Source organism: Lissotriton helveticus, chromosome 1_1 (genome assembly GCF_964261635.1).
Source record: "Lissotriton helveticus chromosome 1_1, aLisHel1.1, whole genome shotgun sequence".
Lineage (NCBI taxonomy): Eukaryota > Metazoa > Chordata > Amphibia > Caudata > Salamandridae > Lissotriton > Lissotriton helveticus.
The window spans coordinates 760656193-760679108 of NC_136057.1; the positions used below are offsets into that span (position 1 = coordinate 760656193).

The 22916-nt window shown below is 40.8% G+C and overlaps 1 protein-coding gene across 1 annotated transcript in view; it reads right to left on the reverse strand.

Annotated features, from left to right (window-relative positions):
- The window catches only part of CNTN1 (contactin 1), a 664003-nt gene that overhangs the window by 317003 nt on the left and 324084 nt on the right, over positions 1 to 22916 (reverse strand). The window contains exon 15 of the mRNA XM_078674301.1: positions 1981 to 2139. Within this exon, the coding sequence (XP_078530427.1) occupies positions 1981 to 2139 (159 nt within the window). The remainder of the gene's footprint in view (positions 1 to 1980; positions 2140 to 22916) is intronic.

Below are 22916 nucleotides of genomic sequence, written 5' to 3' on the forward strand. Positions count from 1 at the left end.
TATACCAGTTTCAGCTTCATTCTTTTCACAAAACTCGAAATAAATATGGATAACTACAGATACAATTAGCAAAAAGTAAATAGCGATAACTACAAATGGAAATGTCCAAAAAGTAAATACCATAAAACTGGGAGCCCTAATAATGATGGCAAATATGAGGGTCCCTGCTCTCCTTTTCACAGAAAATACTTTGCTCCTCTCTAAATTCCTTATGGGGCTTCAGAACGAGACGAAATGTATGATTCTGAACCCAGGGAGATACAACAGTTCAAACTCTAAGTTAGGAGGAAATACACTGGGAATACATATCTACATTTAACTACATGGGTGTGACATTGACAGAGGATTTGGGGTGGCATACACATCTTTTATATCGTGGTCTTAAATTGGAACAAGTAGCAGGAAAAGTTATTAAGACGCTACTAAGATCTCAGTTCCGACCGATTAGCCCTGCTCTAGAAATTTATAACTCCCAAGCGCTAGGGACAGCCTGTTATGGAGGCGAATTGTGGGGACACCTTAGAACGTATTCCCTCATAGCAGTAGAAAATCATTTCCCGAGAAAGCTGATAGGGCTCACCATAAGTACAACCTTGCTCCCACTTAGGCTGGATCTTGAGTCAATATCTCTCTCTGACACAGTGGGGTTAAATCCCCCATTTTATTGGCAGAGAATATGGCTCACCCCAGAGCTTATTTCCTATTGCAGAGACTGGAGGAAATCTTGCCTGATTCTGGTTCCCTAGATATTCCTTGGCTACGGTATATTAGGGCCAGCCTATTGAAGGCTGGGCTTGTTAGCCTGTGGTGTTTTCCTGGTCCACCAAGGGCAGTCTCCAAGTCATTGCTCAAACTGACGTTCTGGCACAACAGAGAATCTTTGCTCCATACCCAGTGGAATTATGGCTATTTGACAGAAAGTTTTCTTACTGTCAATGACTCCTACATTAGAGAGGATCTCCTGAATGAGATGCTCCCACCACTAACTTGACAACTGTATTTACAGTTCTCGTACAGAACATTACCTCTTGGTTTGTTTACAGCTCAGTGGGCTCTTTCATGGAGTCCCACAATGTACAGTGCCTAATGTGTGGTGCACCCAAAATAAACGGTTGAACATATTCTGGTTTTTTTGCCTCCTGCTTAGTAATTTGAGGAAAAGATGGTTCATTCCATTGTGCCGAACCCCGGGGGGGGGGGGGGGCGGCATTGAACACAAAGGATGCTTAAATCTGATAAAAATCTCATTTGTTTTGGCTTAAGTAGATTCTTGATGTGAATATGGAGATTGGGGCAAATGGCACGGTCTGGCATGGTGGAAAGGGGATCATGAGGTTGTATGCAGGCCATGCCATCAATTTGCGATAAAATGGGAGAGAGCTGTTTGAAACTGACAAGTTCAGTTCTGAGATTAGTGATGCATCTCCTCTGTGGTAGACCCTGAGAGGAATAGACAGGGATTGGTAATTATGCACAGGTACTTTAGGATGCAATAAGGACGCACAACCATACAATCACAGCTACCTGACAATGAGCATGTTCCAAATAATTATCCCTCTTAGAGAAATATTTGCAGCGGAATTGGATCTGCTTAACAGTCTAAATGATACCCCATAAGCAGTTAAGATACAACTTTGCATAAGTAAAGCACTACACAAATATACTCCCCTTTACATTAAAAAGTCCAGTTACATTTATGTCTCGCTTATTATAGGATTCAGATGAGATTATATATTCTAAATCGAATTATGACGTATTTAGAGTCATTTGCTTTGGTTTCGGGATATATCAACATTTTTGTAGGATAAATTCATGTGATGTGGAGATTTTGACTATCAAATTTTTTAAGTGATGTTTTGTAATTTGTGTTTTCACATGCTAACTTTCTTTACGTACATATAATATGTCACATGACATAGAAGGACAACGTATAGGACTGGTCTACTCATATTGGTCACTCGCTTCATTGTTAAAATATACCTGTCTTGGCATCTTTCCATTCTTCAGAAAGAATGTTCTTTGATTGGATTGTGTACTTGGAAATAGGTTGGTGATTGTCTGTTCCACTGCTCCATGTTATTACTAAAGATGTGTCTTTAATATCTTCTATTCGTACACCTCCCGGTGGACCTGGTGGACCTAAAAGACACATTTAGTTCAAGAACATAGGTTAGTTATTTAACAACAATGTTGACACTCATACATAAATGTTCTCATTTATTCAATATATATTTACCAATGTACTGTTGCATTCAAAATCTATTTATTATTAAGAAATAACCTATATACTTTATAAGAAAGAGAATATTTGCAGTGTAAGGAATAGTACTATGTTCGCAGATCAAATTTAAGTACCGAAGGAGGAAAATAAAAACCTATTAAGAGTGACAGCTAGTAAAGCTTGTGTACATGTTTGCAAGTCTAACAGAAATTCTGCCACAGTAATATTTAAGCGTAGGGATGTATTCAACTAATACATGAAAATGGCTACAAATCCAGAGTCTGAAGCCTACACTGGACAGCATTTATACATCTATGTTCTCCCATTCACAAAGAGCTAGTATTGCAAACAAATGGTCATGGACAGAAATACTAAAACAAACTTCTACTCACAGGGTGATAAGTGGGTGTTCCAGGGCTATGAGCTTGTAAACACCAACAAACAAACATTAATGGGTAGTCACAAACTCCTCTCTGTCCCCTTCCAATGCTTGAAATGGTCAGACATTAATTCCTGGTACAAACAGAATCATATCCTGTTGCATCTTGGAAGGTATCATAACAATGCCCCAAAATGTGTGGGGCTGTAGCATAAGAGGTGTTTTAATGAAAAAATAAAGTTTTGTCTATCGAGAATAAATACATTATCAAATTAATTTGAACTTGCTCTGCACATTTTTTGCAGGAGCAAATGTACATGTTTATTTTTTGCTCAATGAAAGACGTATTTTACAAAGATGTTTCAAGTGTACACTTGGTAACCAGTGAAATTTGAAAGTTGTACATGCCTTTGCATGTGGGGTTGTAGACATGTGGTTGAAAGGTCTATGAATTTCGGACCCGATGCATTTAACTCTAATATTAGGCACACAGTAATTTATTCATTTCTAGTTAAGTACGCTGTCATCATTTAATAAACACAAGTTCTTTGTAAGTAAGGGAGAGTAATTTCACTGGTACACATAGAAATGAGGTTTGCAGTGGATTAATTTGTCCCGCAGCCTATATTTAGTCCCGGTGCACTTTCCTCTTACAGAGCGGGGTCTCACTACGCCTGAGCCAGGACCAGGACGAGGTGAGGTCTCTTCCCCGGGCACTCTGTGTGAGTGATTATATGTACTGCAGTTAGACATATACTGAAGGCACGTTTGGTCCTTTGCTTACAGATGGTTTTTCCTGTGTTTTGTTTGGTTTCTTCCTCTATAGATTCAATAAAATCACCAGGTGTCATGGAGGAGTGAAGCCACAGTATTTGGAGACTCATATCCTTTACTGTTCAAGTATATTATATAACTATTCCTTTGAGTTTTGTCACCAACACATTTTTTTGCAGTCGCATTATTAAGAGAACAGAGGCCCTGATGAAAGCCTAGGGTCAAGTTCCCGCTTAGGCTGAAACATGTCGGCCCCTATGCAGATATTTGTTAAACTGCAGGAGTATTGATTTGCGCTGTTCCTTGTTTTTAATTAGGAAGAGGTCTTGGTAGAATAAAGTTGGAATGAGATTCTCTATCCTATTTTAACTTTTCACACACTTATCATTTTGCACTGCACCTACCCGTCTTATCAGTTTCTTATGGTTGTCCTTGTGTTGTCATGTGTAAACCATGTGTCCGCAGATGGTACCACTTTGTCTCAATGATCTAGAGACACTGGACCGAGGACGGAGGACCACATGAGAATATTGATCATACATGATATTGATGGGAATCCAACATAGGTATTCATTTTGCTAACACAGGGTTAACCATCTTCTGGATGACGCCTTGAGCTAGTACTCTTACTAACCTGAGACAATAGCTCTTTTCCTGATAAATGATTCAGATGTTAGACCCATAGGTTTTCTAGGTTGATCGGATTCTGGTACAAGGGGGATAAAACCTATGTAGGTCTTTAAATATCCCTTAGGCCCTCCCCAATGATGTGTTTATATATATCATTTAATAAATGCCTTGTAGGAATGTGTATTAAGGGAAGTCTTCAGTTATTAATAATGCACCTTCCATAGTTCACCCAGACTAACCTAGTCATGGTTTGATTAAAGTATTAAATGCATTTTATTTGCTTTGTGTGAGATCTTGGAATACTGGTTTGAAAAGGGTCCTCCAGTCTGCCCTGTTTATGGTATTCCCATGAAGACTTCTGGCCATATATCCCATCTTCTTTCAGCAGCCATTATTGCTACAGGTAGAAGTGTATTTATTAACATTGCTAATCTGAATTGTGCATACTCCATTTGTAACCATTTTGAAGAGAGCCATGTAGCATTACTTTCAGTATTGGAAACACAAATTGTTGCCAAGAGGATATGGGGATAACTATGCCATCCCTTCTTTTTTCACTTATGGCTGATGACCACTTGGTCACACTTGTCCAACAGTGATGTATTATTGCAGTGCAGTCTGATAATCTCATGGTGAATAATTAAACACAATGTTTCTTACTTTTCTTCTAAAAACACATTCTGATTAAGTTGTAGGTCAAAATATCAAGCTTCATCATCGGGTTCCCACTGGAAGGACCTAGCGCCCCTCCAGTGTGCTACAACGCCTGGGTACAGCGGAGCTGGTTCTTGTGAGTGTTGGAGTGGTAGAAAAACCCAATTGTGCTAAGTGAGTGCAAAAAAAGGGGGAATTAAAAAAGAGTAGTTGTGACTGTCAACTATTTTATTAATAGTCCAACCAACACTAGTTAAAAACAGGTGATGAGTGGACTCATAGGTGTGATCTCATTTATTAGAGACCCCTAGTCCTCAAATTAGTCAAAATTTGGTCAACATGTTTCAGCTTATTGAGTCGCTCAGCATTCTTCAGGACCTGTAATGTAATCCACTGGCGGTATGCACGCGCTAAGGAGCACCCAACCGTGAGGATATTAGTGTGAAAAAGTAAAATAAAAAGTGAGAAGTAAAAAGTATTACTTATACTCACGGCAAAAGCCGTTTTAGGCTTGCTCAGCTATTTTGATTATAAACTCGTCGCGGAGGCTTTCCGTAGGGTCTTGTGTCAAAGGGGTATAGTTGTTGATGTTGGTCAGTAATCTTTTGCATTCAAGATCATATGCCTGCTTATCCTGAATAACTATGCCCGCCCTTACCGGCACTTTTGATCACGATTGAGATGTTTTTCTTCAATGACTGGATTGCCTGGTATTCTGTTGCTTTCAGGTTTTTATATACAACAGGGCAAGTTAAAGATTCTACCTCGTGTCGTACAGCCTGCTCAAAAGCAAGGATTTCTGGAGATTTCAAGTGTGTTGGAGGCGTAAAGTTAGATTTCAATTTGAAAGGTGTATCACTCTTGGTCAGGTTAGTTGATTCGTTGTTCTTATTTTCAAAAAAACTCTTCAGTCTTAGTTTAGTAAGTAGTTACGTTTGCATAGCTCTGCTTGAAAGGTTATCGGTCGGGTTTACAGACCGACGATCCTAACAATCACTGATTTGGCTATTTTACTTAGACGTCCTGAAAAAGACTTTGTCTATGATTTGTTTGTTTTCTCTTATAACTATTACAGATAACGCGGCGTGAAGATAACGCCCTGCCGTGTCCGCCCATGTAGAGCGTCTACAGGCGCCTTCTGTGAGTTAGTTGAGAAGCCTTTATCTTCCTATGGACATTTAAATGATGAAAGGAATCCGATGGAGATTCCATGTTTTTTAAGCACTTTTTTACTAGTGCCTTGGCTTCATTTTCATTTTATTTTTAAGTTGGTTTGCAGTTCAGCTTAATGAAACACGCTGGACCCTACCCTTGTTATAGCTAATCACCAATGTGGATTATTGATAATTCACGCTTGCCACAAATTAATTGGCCTATGTGACATATATTTCTACATTTGTTTGTGAAACCTAGCAGAAAGCATAGATCTAGCACTTCACGTATTTGTCACTTCTAAACCACTGGGATGGGTGAAATGTGGTGAAGGGAACAATGTGATACTGTTTCCACAAAGGGTTGAATTAATATTGAATTGGTTCATCCTTTGTTTTTGCCTGATAAACAATTTTTCTCCCAACAGGTATTTGGCCTCAGCAAAATAGCTGAGCAAGCCTAAAACGGCGTTTGCCGTGAGTATAAGTAAGACTTTTTACTTCTCACTTTTTATTTTACTTTTTCACACTAATATCCTCACGGTTGGGTGCACCTTAGTGCGTGCATACCGCCGGAGGATTACATTACTGGTCCTGAAGAATGCTGAGCGACTCGGGCTCAATAAGCTGAAACATGTTGAGCAAATTTTGACTAATTTGAGGACTAGGGGTCTCTAATAAATGAGATCACACCTATGAGTCCACTCATCACCTGTTTTTAACTAGTGTTGGTTGGACTATTAATAAAATAGTTAACAGTCACAACTACGCTTTTTTAATTCCCCCTTTTTTTGCACTCACTTAGCACAATTGGGTTTTTCTACCACTCCAACACTCACAAGAACCAGCTCCGCTGTAACCAGGCGTTGTAGCACACTGGAGGGACGCTAGGTCCTTCCAGTGGGAACCCGATGGTGAAGCATGTCACCACTAGGTTGGTGAGTGAGGGTTCTTCTTAAATAATCACACTGTGTGCCTTTTCCTCACTTTTCTTTCCCAGTTAATCCCCCACATGAATTTCTGAGGTGGTTCTTTGTTGTTTCACTCTCCTGTTGATTATCAATATTAATACTAGGGGTAAGAGAGTGATAACTTATACCCTTACTCTCCTGTTGTTCGATTGTGGTCAAAATATCAAGGACAGAAGTCTGGACTTACACGTGCATGGACTCCAAAATATGTACTACCATTATATAGTCAAGATTGGCATGCACATGGAAGTAACGATTTACTATTCAGACTTTATATCAACTTGCCTTAACAATATAGTGCAAGTCAATATTGTGTTGTCTACATAGGTAAATATTAAAAAGTTGATTATTTGATATCACACTGCTAATTCTAACACGCTGAGAAGTACATGCTAAGAGTGCATACCTTACTCACACATAGTAAATTTACTACTTGGCAAGTCACTATTTTCTAGTGTACCTTGACTACCAAGTGAAACAGGTGTTGGAGGCAAGTACACGTGTAAAGTTACTACTAGTAACTTTTCATATGTAGGTGGAGGTCTTTGCCACCAGGGTGGAGATCGCTTTATGGAAAAGTAAAAAGAAAAATGTTTAAAAATAATTAAATTTTTATGAATATAGCAAAAATATTTTGACAAGCAATATAAATGTAAATTCATTTTATATGTATATTTAAAATGAGGAACAAAATAAAAAATCTACAGCACTTTTAATTTGGAATTAAGCATTCAAAAGCTAAATAGTGTAAATATATGTATTTTAATATATTCATTTAAATTATTTTTTAAGGATTTATTTTAAAGAAAACCTACTTAAGTATAATGTTTATTTTGATTTAATATGTAAAATACATTACTAGTGGTTATCTATAGAATTAAATACAATTGTATAATTATTTTCGAAAGCTTTAAAATTACTTTTTTTACATGTATAAAGATAATAAAATATTTTATAAATAAATCATATATATTACCTTATGGCGGTCGCCAGTAGGTATATATAGTTAGGATTTTTTCTCTATGGGATTTTTGAAAATTCTATGTCAAATAACTTTGGCGTTTGTGGACGGAATTGGCTGAAATTTTCAGGAAAATGGCACATTTTGTTTCTGAGCAGCCCCTGAAAATTGGGGGGGGGTTCGTCCAGGGGGGGTCGAGAAAAAAGGGGGGTCCCAAAACGTGTTTTTAACATTGAGTTTTCCATAGGGCGGTTGGCCTCACTTTTAGCCCGAACGGCTGAATGGATTTGCACGAAACTTGGCAAAATTGTAGGGACTGGTAGCCCGATGTGCCTTTTGTAGGTCTCAATATATGTGCTACAGTGGATTTTGAGAAATTAATGTTTAAAAAAAGATATATATCTGTAACAGCGGACCGGGCAGCGCTCCAGTACGCGTACTTTTCGCGCAACGGAGCTTTGTGAAGCGAAGCTGATTGGTTCTCCGGCGTCTGTAAACATTCCAAACAGTCCGTAGCGGCCGCCATCTTGTCTCTCGGTAGGATCGAGAGACAAGAGGAGGCCAAAGCGAAGGGGCAAATTACCATAAGGGGGCATAGTAGATCCTCGCTGACCCCCTAGGTTTGATGTGGAGGTTTTAAAAGGGCCCCGCGGGGCAAAAAAAAATAATAATAATAATCGAACGGCTGAATGGATTTGCACGAAACTTGGTAAAATATTAGGGACTGGTAGCCCGATGTGCCTTTGCTAGGTCTCAATATATGTGCTCCAGTGGATTTTGAGAAACTAACGTTCAAAAAAAGATATATATCTGTAACAGCGCTCCGCTTCGCGTAACGGAGGTTTGCGAAGCTGATTGGTCATTCTGTCACTGGGCTATAGTTGGGCTACATCTGGCTGATATTTGGGCTACATTTGTTTTTTTTGTCTCTGGCGGCCATCTTTGGGCTACATTGGGCTACATTGGGCTTCATTGGGCTTCATTGGGCTACATTGGGCTACATTTGGGCTCCAACATATATATAGGCCAATGTAGCCCAATATATATTTTTCAAAGTTAATTTTCGTAAAAACCACTGGAGCATATATCTTGAGACATAGCAAAGGCACATCGGGCTACCAGTCCCTACAATTTTGCCAAGTTTCGTGGAAATCCATTCAGCCGTTCGAGCTAAAAGTGAGTCCAACCGCCCTATGGAAATGAAGGAAATGAATGGGTAATTTGTAATTAGCAAATAGCTCATCGCAAACTAGGAATGGTAAAGAATCGCTATTTATTCCTTAAAGTTCGCTATTTAGGAAATGCAAAAAACTTTGATGATACATATGGCGGTTCATCTCTAACAAGATAAGAAGCATAGGGATAGATTTATGATGACTGGCGCATCACCAGGGATGTGTTAGTCATTCTGTGCCGCTGTTCCGTCACCTATGGTGTGCTGCATTTACAATGCGGCGCATCATGGGGCAAAAACAGCACAGATGCGTGATGTATCTGTGCCGTAAAGGTGGCGCATTGCTGGAGTTGTATCGCAAGTGTGATGAAGCTCCAGCAAGGGTCGGGGGTGCCCCTGTCGCAGGGTTTCTGTTCTCACACAGAACTGTGGACAGAGGATTGGAACCTCGGCGAATTAGGCTGCCCCAAAACTCACCTTAGTAATCAAAAACCCCTTAGCAAGCTAGGTACAGTGTCACATTGGATATAACAAACTCTCAATGTTTAGACAATCCAGAATATGAACTTATAGTACCTCAGGATACGTGGAACTCATGAACAGTCGGTCGTTATATATTTCTTAGAAACCAGAACATGGAGTTAAGAAGAACACATGTGTATTTGAAATGTTTATTTACTAATGCCGTCTTCTCAGGCGTAGTATCTTAGATAATACAAGTACACATATTATCAGTAGCAAAATTACCAGCATAGTTACTAGTACATAAAAAGCGAATGGTGACAGTATGTTAACATGCTGTAAATGAATAAGAGTTAGCAACACTTATAAGCAGCCACGGGCCGTGGAGGGAGTTACGGTGGGGCAGGGAGGCGGGGAGGGGGAGGGGCAGGGTGGAGATGGCTCCACCCTGCCCCTCCCCCTCCCCGCCTCCCTGCCCCACCGTAACTCCCTCCACGGCCCGCGGCTGCTTATATCTCACCCTCCCTAATACACATATTATATTATTTGCTAAGAAGGTCTGTTTGTGTTGGTTTAGGGCGTGCCCATACTTTAGTGTCTTAGATTTGAAGGAATCACATCAGCATACACCAGCTCTCTCTTCATGTGAACCGCATCAACTGTTGTGTATGTGTGTTCGGCAAAGCAATATAAAACCCGCCTCATGCCCAGAATTGGCAGAAGCTGCACTTATGTTATGAGTATGAAGTCGTGGAGATCAGACCTCATAACAATTCTGTATCGTGTTGTTCTTGAAACTTCAGCACTCGCTGTACAGATATAGTTTAACAAGCAAAGCAGATAGTAGAGCAATAACATATTATTCTCATGTAAACCACGATGAACTACTAGGTTGAAAGCTAAAGCAACAACTAAGTGTCGTGTGCAGAAGTTGCAAAAAAGGAAAAATGGCGTTTAAACCGGTAATGAGCCCATGCTAACTTAACACGGTGTAAAGATATCCAGGACCTAGATGACACCTCCCCATGATCCGGAAACGAACTGAATAAGATAATAGAAGTGCCATCTCATGAGAGCAGATTGCAACTTTATATGTGGACGGTCCGCAAGGTAAAACATTAAAAACTAGGACAATTTAATGCTAAAGAAAAATAAAACAGCCAAGTACTTTATCGAGTCTTAAGCCAATAGGCAAGCTAAATAATAAAAACTTGACAAATAAGTCAATGACTTGTCAATGAAATGCTAGTACTCAGCATATCAAACATGAAAAAGGTCTATGACATAACTGTGTATGCAAAATAAGCTGCAACAGCCTCCAATAGGAAGTCACCGTCTTCATCCGAAAAGAGTTCAGCCATCCAATTTAAAAGCGGAAAAGAACATACGTGCTCTCCCGGCACCGGATCCTCTATCACCATCAGAGGACAGCTCGGTGGGTTTTCAAGAAAGCTCTGTTCCAAGAAAGACTGTGTTGCCGCCAGTAAATTCCAGGGACCAATTAGTCCATGCATCAATGCCACAGCCATAATCCTTTCGCCAGGACAAACCAACTCGTGAGTAATGATAGGAGTCATCAGCTGATTAAAGTCGACGTCAGGAGAAACCGGTCCGCAGAGACACAAATCAATGGCCCAATCGAAATCACAGGTCAGGCAGTGAAATACAGGCTGGACACAGGTGAAGTAGGAGAATCGAAAAGATAATCCATATGCCGTGCTTAATATCGCCAACGGCATTGTGCCATAATATTCTAGCATGCGATTGCGGAACAGTGTCAGCAGCTGCAGGGCGGGAGCTTGCACAGGAGGGACATCCATATTTAAAAATGTAAAAAAGCACAAGAGCGTCCGCTGGTAATGCAAGTAAAAATGGGAATCCACGAAGCACAGTGGAAAAAAATAGAATGAAAGAAAGCAGGGATGACTCCAAAGATTTTCTCAAATGAAGTCACGAGACCACTGGTAACAACTTTAAAAAAGTGCGCCAGGCCCTTTGTGGAGGACGCGTTAAAGATAGTCCGAACCATCTTGCTGAAATGGAAAGGCGAATCTGTATTGAAAAGGGTCTGCACCTCTGTACTTGTGTTCGCTATGTGAAGCACGAAAGTTTCACGGGCCGAACTCAAGGCCACCTCTCTCTGAGACAAAAGAGCTCTTATTCTTGCCATGCCGTTGAAATCTGCTCCCAAGGTTGGTATTTGTGGCCAGATTGAAAACTCCCTATGTTCATGTGTGGGAGGAAATAGAACATTTCTGCAGCAAATAACCCGTTCACTTACTGTTACGAGAAAAGGAATACTTTTAATTAACCCAGAACAATCTTCATTATTGAGCATCAAATAACTACCATTTTCCAACAACTTGAACGTGGGGATGATAGCAGGAACTGGCGTGCCTTGCAACACGCAAGCCATATTTGGTCGGTGTTTGTTGCATGAACCGTGTAACTGTATGTGCCTACACATTAGTGAATGATCTGGCGTCTCAGTGCATTCCTCTCCATTCAGATAAACTTCTTGATCATCTTTGAAACATCTGTATGTGTATGGAAGCGACCAGACCTCATGAAGAAAAGCACTACCTAAAGGTTCATAACGACCTATTGGTATATATTTAATACAATTTGAAAACTTATATAAAGCAAAAGGCAGCGTTATTAAACCGTGGATAAGGCACGTTGCCAAAAAACCCGCAATCCTCTGCTGATGATGTCACTGAGCATGTCATGAATGATGTAATATGTGACATCATCAGCAGTGGATTACGGGTAATAGTATCTCTAGTTTACTCCCCTATAGCTGTCTTTCTTTTAACATAAGTGTCTGTTTCCTTCCCTTATACTTACTGTTCTTTTTTTTTAAAAAAAATGTTTGGTTCACTTCCGGTTCGCGTACCGGTGAGCGAACTGGGAAGCGAACTACGAGAAATAGAGGTTGGCACAGTTCCAAATATTGTACCAATTTTTTAATAACGGGGAGGTAGTTCTGAAAAGAACTTTTTTTTTTATTGTTTTTGTTGTTTTATATTTTTTTTATTATTTTTCTGAACATTTTTTTACTTTTTTGAATTTTTCTGAACAGTTTTATATTTTTTTGGGTTTTTCTTGCAGGGGGCAATGAAAACGATTCATTGTAAAGGGCTCAACAGGAGCAACAAAACAAAAAAAAAGTATTTATTATTTGGGGCGTTTCGTACAAACTTGCATATGATAGTCAATAGCTCTGTTGATCAGAGTGATGCTTCTTTCTCCGTAGCAAATGAATCCATTGCAATGTACGCAGACGTGTTTTACTTCATGAAATCTCGTTTGAATATTTGGCACCATCTCCCTGCCCTCTGGTCCCGTTACTTCCGGTACAACAGATCTTCTGGCCATAATAGGGAGATTATCTAGGTCGTTACGAAACTGTGCAGCACTGTAGTTGTTAGGATGCCACCTAGTCATATGGCGATGCATTGTGTAGTTTCCGAAACTGTATTTTTTGTCGGTCCCTCTGGACAGTCTATCTTGACATATAAGGCAAGTTACGTATCTTGCATTTACTTTTTTCTGACCTTTGGGAATTTTAAAAAATTGCCAAATGAAGTTTTCTTTCCGGTGAGACGTCCTGGGCTCCTCAGGCAAAAAGTGCCTCTCTTTGTGCTCGTCGTCCTGTTCCTCTTCTTCCTCTTCTTGCTGAATTATAACTTGAGCAGGTGGTCCACTCTTCCTTGGATGTGGTGGAGGTGGTGGGGAAGCACCAGCTGAAGCTACTAAAGAAGCCATTGCTCACTGGTAACAAAGGGTCTTTCTCTCACAATGATGAAAGTCAGAGTGAGGAAAGAAGGAGGGATTTTCATCATTTGGGAAAAACAATAGTTCTCAACCAATGAAAAGTGTTCATTTTAGATTATATGACCTAGTCTTACATCATTAGGAAACCAAAAGTGAAATGAACCAATGAAAAGTGTTATTACCAAGTCACATGACCTGCTGTGTTTACGTTAAGCGCTTTGCAGGGCCTCCCGGTTTGCTTCCAGAAACCTGTGCTTTGCGACTCGGTAAGCGTACCAGTTCGCTAACGTAGCACGTCATATGACGTATCACGCGACAAGGCGAAACGTCATGCGGACGGGAGGCGTCACGATGTTGTTTTCTAACGCGGCAGTTGCGGTAAAGAAACGTTTACCGGCTCGCGGTCTATTTGGCGGCATCAAGGTCAGCTAACGGGAAGCTTCCCGATTCGCGAAGCGGGAACGAAGAAAAAAAAATATGTAAAAAAAAAATTATTAATAAACATATAAAATCTATTTTTGGATTTAAAGAAGAATACATTTTACAGCTACAGATATTAGCTGTTAAAAAACCAATGAAATTCACTGAATAAACCATAGGTTATAGACCATATATAGTTAGGAATTAGCATTTACAAAACCTTGAAAATTCACTGAAAAAACCATAGGTTATAGACCATATATAGTTAGGAATTAGCATTTAGAAAACCTTATTTTACTCACACAAAACCATTGAAATTCCATATATAGTTAGTTGCACTAACTATATATCGCGCACCCGCAATCCACTGCTGATGATGTCACATATTACATCATTCATGACATGGTCAGTGACATCACTGATGACATCACTGATGACATCTCAAATTACATCACTGATGACATCACTGATGACATCTCAAATGACATCACTGATGACATCATGACACACCAATACCAGTTATTACATACGCACTCACTGATTCCTACGTCTACACACACATTCACTCATTCACCCATACAATCACTCATACATACAGTCACTCATTATTACAACACTATCATATGCACTCATACACCTATGCAGACAGTCACACACTGCCACTCATCCATGGAGTTACTCACACACCAAGTCAGTCCTGTAAAGAATCAATCACACTTCTATTTCTTCATCTATACAGTTAAACACAGAACACCATACTTCAGTGACATCACTGATGACATCACTAATGACATCTGAAATGACATCACTGATGACATCTCAAATGACATCACTGATGACATCATGACACACCAATACCAGTTACTACATACGCACTCACTGATTCGTACGTCTACACACACATTCACTCATTCACCCATACAATTACTCATACATACAGTCAGTTATTATTAGAACACTATCATATGCACTCATACACCTAGTCAGTCCTGTGAAGAATCAATCACACTTCGATTTCCTCATTTATAGTTAAACACAGAACACCATACTTTTCACACATATACTAACACATACTTACTCTCCTATACAATCACTGATACAAGTACACATTGATATGCACAGCGTCACACACCTCCCAGCCAGCCACACACACACTCAGTCTTCCATCCATCCAGTCATTCTTCAATATGTAAAACGTATTTAAACTTTACAAAAACACACAGACACTAGATGATGTCATCAGTGATGTCATCAGTGATGTCACTGACCATGTCATGAATGATGTAATATGTGACATCATCAGCAGTGGATTGCGGGTGCGCGATATATAGTTAGTGCAACTAACTATATATGGAATTTCAATGGTTTTGTGTGAGTAAAATAAGGTTTTCTAAATGCTAATTCCTAACTATATATGGTCTATAACCTATGGTTTTTTCAGTGAATTTTCAAGGTTTTGTAAATGCTAATTCCTAACTATATATGGTCTATAACCTATGGTTTTTTCAGTGAATATATATATATATATATATATATATATTTTTCAATTAATGGCTCTGCAGCAAAGAAAGCACACGGCAGCAGAAAGGTCGGTGAAAACCTCATTTATTTTGCATGAAGATGTCCCAGCTTCCGTCCATTAATCTTGTTAGCCCGACGCGTTTCAGTGCTTCCCTGCACTTTCCTCTGGGGCTGGATGGCAGTGCGTTTCAAAAGCAAATGGCTTGTACAATTTCCAGTTCCTTTTGGCTTAAGTAGATCCATTCAGGAGGCGCTAAAGTAGCACGTGACTTTTTTATGTCTTCTGGGAATTGTAGTTTGTATCGCCTGATTAGTTCCCGTAGTGGGTTCCACACTGTCATTCACTAATTTCAAGTCTCAGTGGTTTTGTAACACTCCACTGAGTATTAAGGCATTCCAATATGCCCCGGTTTGGCTCGAACATCTACATCTGTGTAGCATTCTGCTGCGCCGTATTATGCCTGGGTCAGTCCCCGTGCAACTGCCCCTTCTCCACGGCTCCTTCCTACGTGTCTAGGTGGATGTAGATTTTCGAGCCAAACCGGGGCATATTGGAATGCCTTAATACTCAGTGGAGTGTTACAAAACCACTGAGACTTGAAATTAGTGAATGACAGTGTGGAACCCACTACGGGAACTAATCAGGCGATACAAACTACAATTCCCAGAAGACATAAAAAAGTCACGTGCTACTTTAGCGCCTCCTGAATGGATCTACTTAAGCCAAAAGGAACTGGAAATTGTACAAGCCATTTGCATTTGAAACGCACTGCCATCCAGCCCCAGAGGAAAGTGCAGGGAAGCACTGAAACGCGTCGGGCTAACAAGATTAATGGACGGAAGCTGGGACATCTTCATGCAAAATAAATGAGGTTTTCACCGACCTTTCTGCTGCCGTGTGCTTTCTTTGCTGCAGAGCCATTGAATGAAAAACAATTAACACGACAGCTTCGTCGTGGAAGAGATGCACCACCTGGACACGTAGGAAGGAGCTGTGGAGAAGGGGGCCGTTGCACGGGGACTGACCCAGGCATAATACGGCGCAGCAGAATGCTACACAGATGTAGATGTTCGAGCCAAACCGGGGCATATTGGAATGCCTTAATACTCAGTGGAGTGTTACAAAACCACTGAGACTTGAAATTAGTGAATGACAGTGTGGAACCCACTACGGGAACTAATCAGGCGATACAAACTACAATTCCCAGAAGACATAAAAAAGTCACGTGCTACTTTAGCGCCTCCTGAATGGATCTACTTAAGCCAAAAGGAACTGGAAATTGTACAAGCCATTTGCATTTGAAACGCACTGCCATCCAGCCCCAGAGGAAAGTGCAGGGAAGCACTGAAACGCGTCGGGCTAACAAGATTAATGGACGGAAGCTGAGACATCTTCATGCAAAATAAATGAGGTTTTCACCGACCTTTCTGCTGCCGTGTGCTTTCTTTGCTGCAGAGCCATTGAATGAAAAATATATATATATATATATATATGTCCCAACAACAAGACTTCAATAATGAAGGTGATTAATTCAATCTTTATTTTCCTGTAGGTTCCCCCACCTACACGTTTCGGACCTGACGGTCCCTGGTCACGGTGTAACCAACATTTGTCCATCTTTGTGTTCAGTATTTATACAAAGACTCCATTAGGCCTATTATGGTGCATTATGGGCTTTGTAGTTATGTTTCATTTGCTCATATAAAGCTTATCCTCGTGTTGAATTACCGGTGTCCAGCAGTCTACATAGTTGTAAGGGATATGGCTGACGTGTATATATACTAATAAGCGTTATGTAGACACATGATTGCAGGCAATCATAATATATGACTTACCAATGCGCATTAGTTGCGACTAATCGATACATGTGGCATATATAATGCAGACTGAGTGTCAACGAGTCCATGGGTTGATGAGTGTGTGTATGGGTGTATTGGTAAGTAAATGACTGTCTCAGTAGTGTCTTTATGAGTAACTACATATGTTTTAAACTAGTATATGTGAGTATTGGTGTATGTAAGTGAGTATATGTAAAAGTGAGAGATTGGAAGAGTACCTGTCTAAATGAGTATGTATTTCTATAAGTGATTGTTTAAGAGAGTAAGTATGTGTTAAATTTCTGTAGAAGTAAGTGTGATGGTGTGTGTATAACTGTATACGCAAGTAAATGGATGTTTTATGCTTTCGTTGCATGTGTGACTATGTGTGTGAGTAACTCTATGAATCAGTGGTGGTGAATACGTGTATATATAGGTGTATGAATACATATGATGAGTGAGTGCATGTCTGAGTGACTATATAGGACTTTTGGTGAATGAGTGGATGTGTGTGTAGATCTTGGAATTAGTGAATGGGTGTGTTATTACTGGTATTGGTGTGGCCATTGTTTTGAAAATTGTATTTTGTATTTTGGAGTGTGTGTATGAAAGGTTATATTAGGGTGAGAGGAGGTCTGCTACTCTATCACAAGGATTATGTCATCAGTGATGTCATGTGGGATGTCATCAGTGATGTCATGGGTGATGTCAGTGACCATGTCATGAGTGATGCAATATCTGACGTCGTCAGCAGTGCATTGCGGGGGCACGTGTTATAGTTAGCTGAACTAACTATAAGGGGGGATTTCTATGGTTTTGTACGAGTGAAATGTCCAACTAACTATAACGCCTGTGAAACCTATGGTTTTTTCAGTGAATTTCTAAGGTTTTTTTAAATGCTAATTTCTAACTAAACCGTGCCTCAAACCTTTAGTTTTTTCAGTGAATTTCAAAGGTTTTTTTAAATGCTAATTTCTAACTATAACGTAAGTGAAAACTATGGTCTTTTCAGTGAATTTCAAAGGTTTTTCAAATGATATTTTCTAACTATGCCTACAGAGGTAGGACATGTGAAGAAAGAAGAAAAATAGCACAGAAAGAAGCAAAAGAATGCAGCTCGTGATCGGCAGTGTGTGCGGATCCACCACGGCCATAAATATCGAAACTTTTATTTTTAGATTGTCTTAGCAACTACTGAACAGATTTACACCATTTAATGAAAAGAGTTCTTTCTGAAACAAGGGCTACCTTTTTGCCAGATTTGGTGTAATTCCGTTCAGCAGTTCGGGTTGTAGGCATGCCTAAAGTTTCCTATGGGAATTAACATGGAGAAAACACGTTTTGGGACCCCCTTTTTTTCTCGGCCCTCCTCTTGCGAGTCACCCCAAAACTTTCAAAATAGGAGCTGAGCGGAGCAGTCCACTAGTTTTGAAAATTTCAAGAAGATTCATCAACCGGCACCAAAGTTATTGGGAAAAGAAAAAATGCTTTTTGAATAGATACAAGGTCCTAACTATAACTACCTACTGGTGACCGCCAGTAGGTAATATATACAGATAGATATTTACATCTATATAAATATATATGTATGTACATAAATATTCAAAAAAAACTCCTGCACAAGAATTATGGGCACGCGGAAGAAAGGGTTAAAAATGTTATTAGAAGTGCTCCAGCCCCTGCTACGCTTTTCAGCCCTGATCATGCATTATGCATGATCTAGGTCGCAGGAACGAAATTAGGAACTATCAATTGCCCTGGAAAATAGGTGAAATTTATGGAGGCAGGCCCAGAACTTGCTTGAAGTGTGCATCACCATCTGAAGATTTCTTCCACCTGGTTTGGACCTGCCCACTAATTGGGGTTTATTGGGAGTAGGTCGTTTGGCACTTGGTGGGTCCCTGGAAAGAGGTTACATGCAATATTTATTGACCTGGTACTAACCTTGGCTAAAAGACGTATTGCTATGGCTTGGAAGGCTGTGGGAGGTCCTATGTATGCCAGAGAGAGGAACTACGAAATATGCTGGGCAAGGGCAGAGGAGGAATAGCCACTCCATCATGAGGAAGAATTTGGGATTGCTCAGACCTGAGTCCCAAGCTCACTGAGCCACCAGATTCAAGTTAGTCTGGCTTAGGAGGCATGATACCCCGAAACGAGTCCTAGGATGTTTGTTTTCCAGACCATGGAGGACCTGCCCTGGTAGTTTGGTCAAGACTGGTTTGCATGTGGTTCGGTTCAAGCTGGACAGTGTAGTGAGCAACAACATGATAGATTTTGCCCAGATCTGTGATTGAGAGTGAATGCTTGACTTGTTCAGCATTCCGCCCATCTTTTGTTTGTGCTGTAAGGAGGTTTACTTTGCCAGGTCGAAATGGCAGTTTAAAACTACCCACACACAGGCTGCAATGCCAGGCCTGAGACATGTTGAAAGTGCTACATGTGGGCAACACTATCAGTGTTGCAGGCCGAATAGCAGCACTCACATTGCTCTGGACACAGGTAGTGTCACTTTACTAGGGACTTGCAAGTAAACTAAATATGCCCACTGGATACAAGCCAATCTAATATGGTTTAAGGAGAGAGCACAAACACTTTAAGACTGGTTAGCAGTGGTAAAGTGTCTTAAGCAAAAACGAAGTCAGCAAAAACACGAGGTCTAGGTCTAGCAAACCACAACTAAACATTTACCTAACATATTCCTGTAGTGTGTAATCGGCGTGGGTGTGTAATAACTTTTACAACAAATGGAACTCTGAGGTACTTGCAATATCCTTTTAACATATGCCAAAGGCTTTTTATTGCTTATAATACATTGTAACATTATCACCCTTCCCACAAAATGCTTCATTATTTGGTGTCTTGCTCTTCCACATAAAATAGATAGCATGTATGTAGACATGAGAATAAAATTTGAGGCCTTAGAGTGAAATTAAACACACCAAAAAATAGGCTAGTATTTTGTTACAGAAAATTATTAAACTCAGGTTAAGTTCGTCAGATTTGCAAAAAATGGTGTAGCTCAGAATACGTGGAAACATGTAGACATTCTATCTTTCTATTATGAGGTATAGCGTTGTTGCTATAAATATTTTAAACAAGCATTTGCAATGCACTAGGTCTCGCATTTGTGAGAGTTTAAGCTATTGGCATTGTAAATAACCATGCCTTTCATTTGTTTTTAAAATCAACACATAAATAAAAGGCAATGTCATTTACAATGGCAATAGCTGAAACTCACGTGGATGCGAGACCTATTGCATTGCAAATGCATGTTAAAAGTATGAAGTTACGTTTTGCATGGGTAAGGACTTTGCTTTTGAAAGTGGCAAGTATTTATGTCTGCCCCGATCTCAAATCCGACTGCGGAGCCTCCATGCCTTTCACCACAGACTCTCCTGTGACGTGACCTTCCTATACAGATGCTGAGAACACATGCGCTCTCAGGGGCGGGGCAGTGCACAGAGCTGGGCTGGGCTTAGAATAGCACAGAGTTGGGTGGGTAAACGAAAGGTCAAGTGGGAGTCAGGCCATTGCACTCCGATGAACCCAAAAACGGGTTCACGCAGAGTGCACTCGGCAACAAATAGCTCCTTTCGCTCATCTCCCCTCCTGCAGTTTTGTCATCTAGTTTGTGGGATTATACAGTGCAACACTGCTACTTCAGTCACTTCTAGGCTCTTTCAGCCAGATTCATCATTCTCCCGTTTTGCGAGCCCCTAATAGCGATTCATAAGGAATCGCTATTAAGGACTTGCAAAACGGGATTCATGTAGGAATTGCAAAAAATATTGCGATTCCTACATGTTCCTTATTTGCGATTAGCAGATTGCTAATCGCAAATAAGGAATAACTCCCCATGCATTCCTATGGGCCTACAGGCCCATAGGAATGCATGGGGAGTTATTCCCTATTTGCGATTAGCAATTAGCTAATCGCAAATAAGGATGCGATTTCAAGGGTGCAGGGGTGTCCAAAGGACACCCTGTAGCACCCCTGAAATGTAATCTACATTGGTGTTGCGCACACACATGTCCAAAGGACATGTGTGTGTGTAACATGCAACTTAGAAAAATGCATTTAAATGCATTTTTCTAAGTTTTTGCTATTTACCACGAGGTCTGACCTCTCGGTAAATAGCGGCCCAAAATTGCAATTTCGCAATTTTAAAATGATTCATGAATTGCATTTAAGGAATCTCAAATAGAGATTCCTTAAATGCAAATCTTCGCAAATGTGCGAATTCTTTAATAGCGAATTTTGCATTTGGGATGATGAATCCCAAATGCAAAAATTGCACTCTCAAAAGGCAAGATTCTGAGAATCTTGCCCTTTGCAAGTGCAATTTAGCTTGATGAATCAGGCTGTTTGACTCGTCTTTAAACCCAGATAGTCCTCACCGAGGACAAGGGGTAGTAGCCGAGGTGGGTGACGGTGCCGAGTGCTGGATTCAGGCCCTGTAGACCTGCTTACTCATGTCGCCCCCTTAGCAGTGGCTTAGCTGGGGAGGCATGAGCCACCATGCTTGCACAGAAAACGGTCCTTCTACCTCTGGACCGGTTTGGGAAGAAAAGGCAGCCATAATTGGAGTGCATTGGGACCTTCGCCGGATCGAGGTCTGGTGCACTGCACCGCCTGCACTATTGATACTTATGCCATGAATTTAAGCAGCCTGCATACATTAACATCTTTCACAGAACTCGTAGAATGTTAAAAGTATCTGGAACCTTTACATGGTGTAGATTTCCAGGAGTAAACAGGTGTGACCATTTACGCACGTAGTTGAAAAAGTAATGACATATAAGGGAACAGTGAGTTTACAGTTAATTTGCACTACGTGACTATTTTTTGCTTGTTTTCGCTGAAAAGTGAACATATTTTTCTTTGTGGAGAAACCAATTTACAGATACCCTTCTCTATTTTTGCGGTGTTGCCTCTCCCTTTCCTTCGAGAAACGGTTTTCTTCTTGCACATGGCAGGAGTAAATCTCTGAAAAATGTTATTGTGGGGAAGAATACGCAACAGGTTTATGAATGAGAGTTTTTGGTGTTCATCAACTTTTGCTGGCGGGCCCATCTTGCAAATACCCGGAAGCCACTGCGATAAGCAGATTTGTTCCCAGAAAAATGGTGCTCTATGGGCGTAATTTGTGTTTAACGTTTTGAAAGATCTTGCGCCGATACGTGATGTTATTTTCGCTGTCAAGTCCACATAGGTTTGGAAATAGCTTTTTGAATTGGACTCATAGGGACTGATTTATGTCGGACTTGCGCCACGTTTACGCTGCCGTTGCGTCACGCATCAGCGGCGTAAACGTGGCGCATCCCTGCGACCCATTTACAACGTTGCGCATCTAGGCAGATGAGTCACGTTGTAAAGCCCTGCGCCACATGTGGGCGTTCCGGCGCAGGGTGGGCGTTCCGGGGCAGGTGCGCCTCGCTAAAGTGCCTGCGTTAAATCTACAAGATTTCACGCAGGCACTTTTAGGTCAATGCTGCGTCAAAACCCTGCGCCTGCTTGAAGCAGGCGTAAGGCTTGACGCAGCATTGGACAGATAGGGCCCCCCACAGCATTGCTGGAGCTGCGTCGCGCTTGCGATGCAACTCCAGCAATGCGCCGCCTTTACGGCACAGATGCGTCACGCATCTGTGCCGTTTTTGCCCCATGGTGCGCCGCATTGTAAATGCGGCGCACCATGGGTGGCGGAGCTGCGGCGCACAATAACTGGCACATCCCTGGGGATGCGCCAGTTATTGTAAATCTGCCCCATAGTGTTTCAGCTTCTCTAAAGTAAACAGCTTACACTAGTGGCTTGTTGGCGCTCTGTCAAAGAGGTGTAAAGAGGTGTCTCTCTACCAGCTATAATTTAGGATGTGCATTATTGGACAGGAAAGCATTTCACAATCGAAGTCAGTTACAAGATTTAAATCAGGTCTTAGCCACTTTATGAAATTGATCTGAGGAATGGACAGCAAGAGGCAGTGTTCCAAATTATAGTGGTGC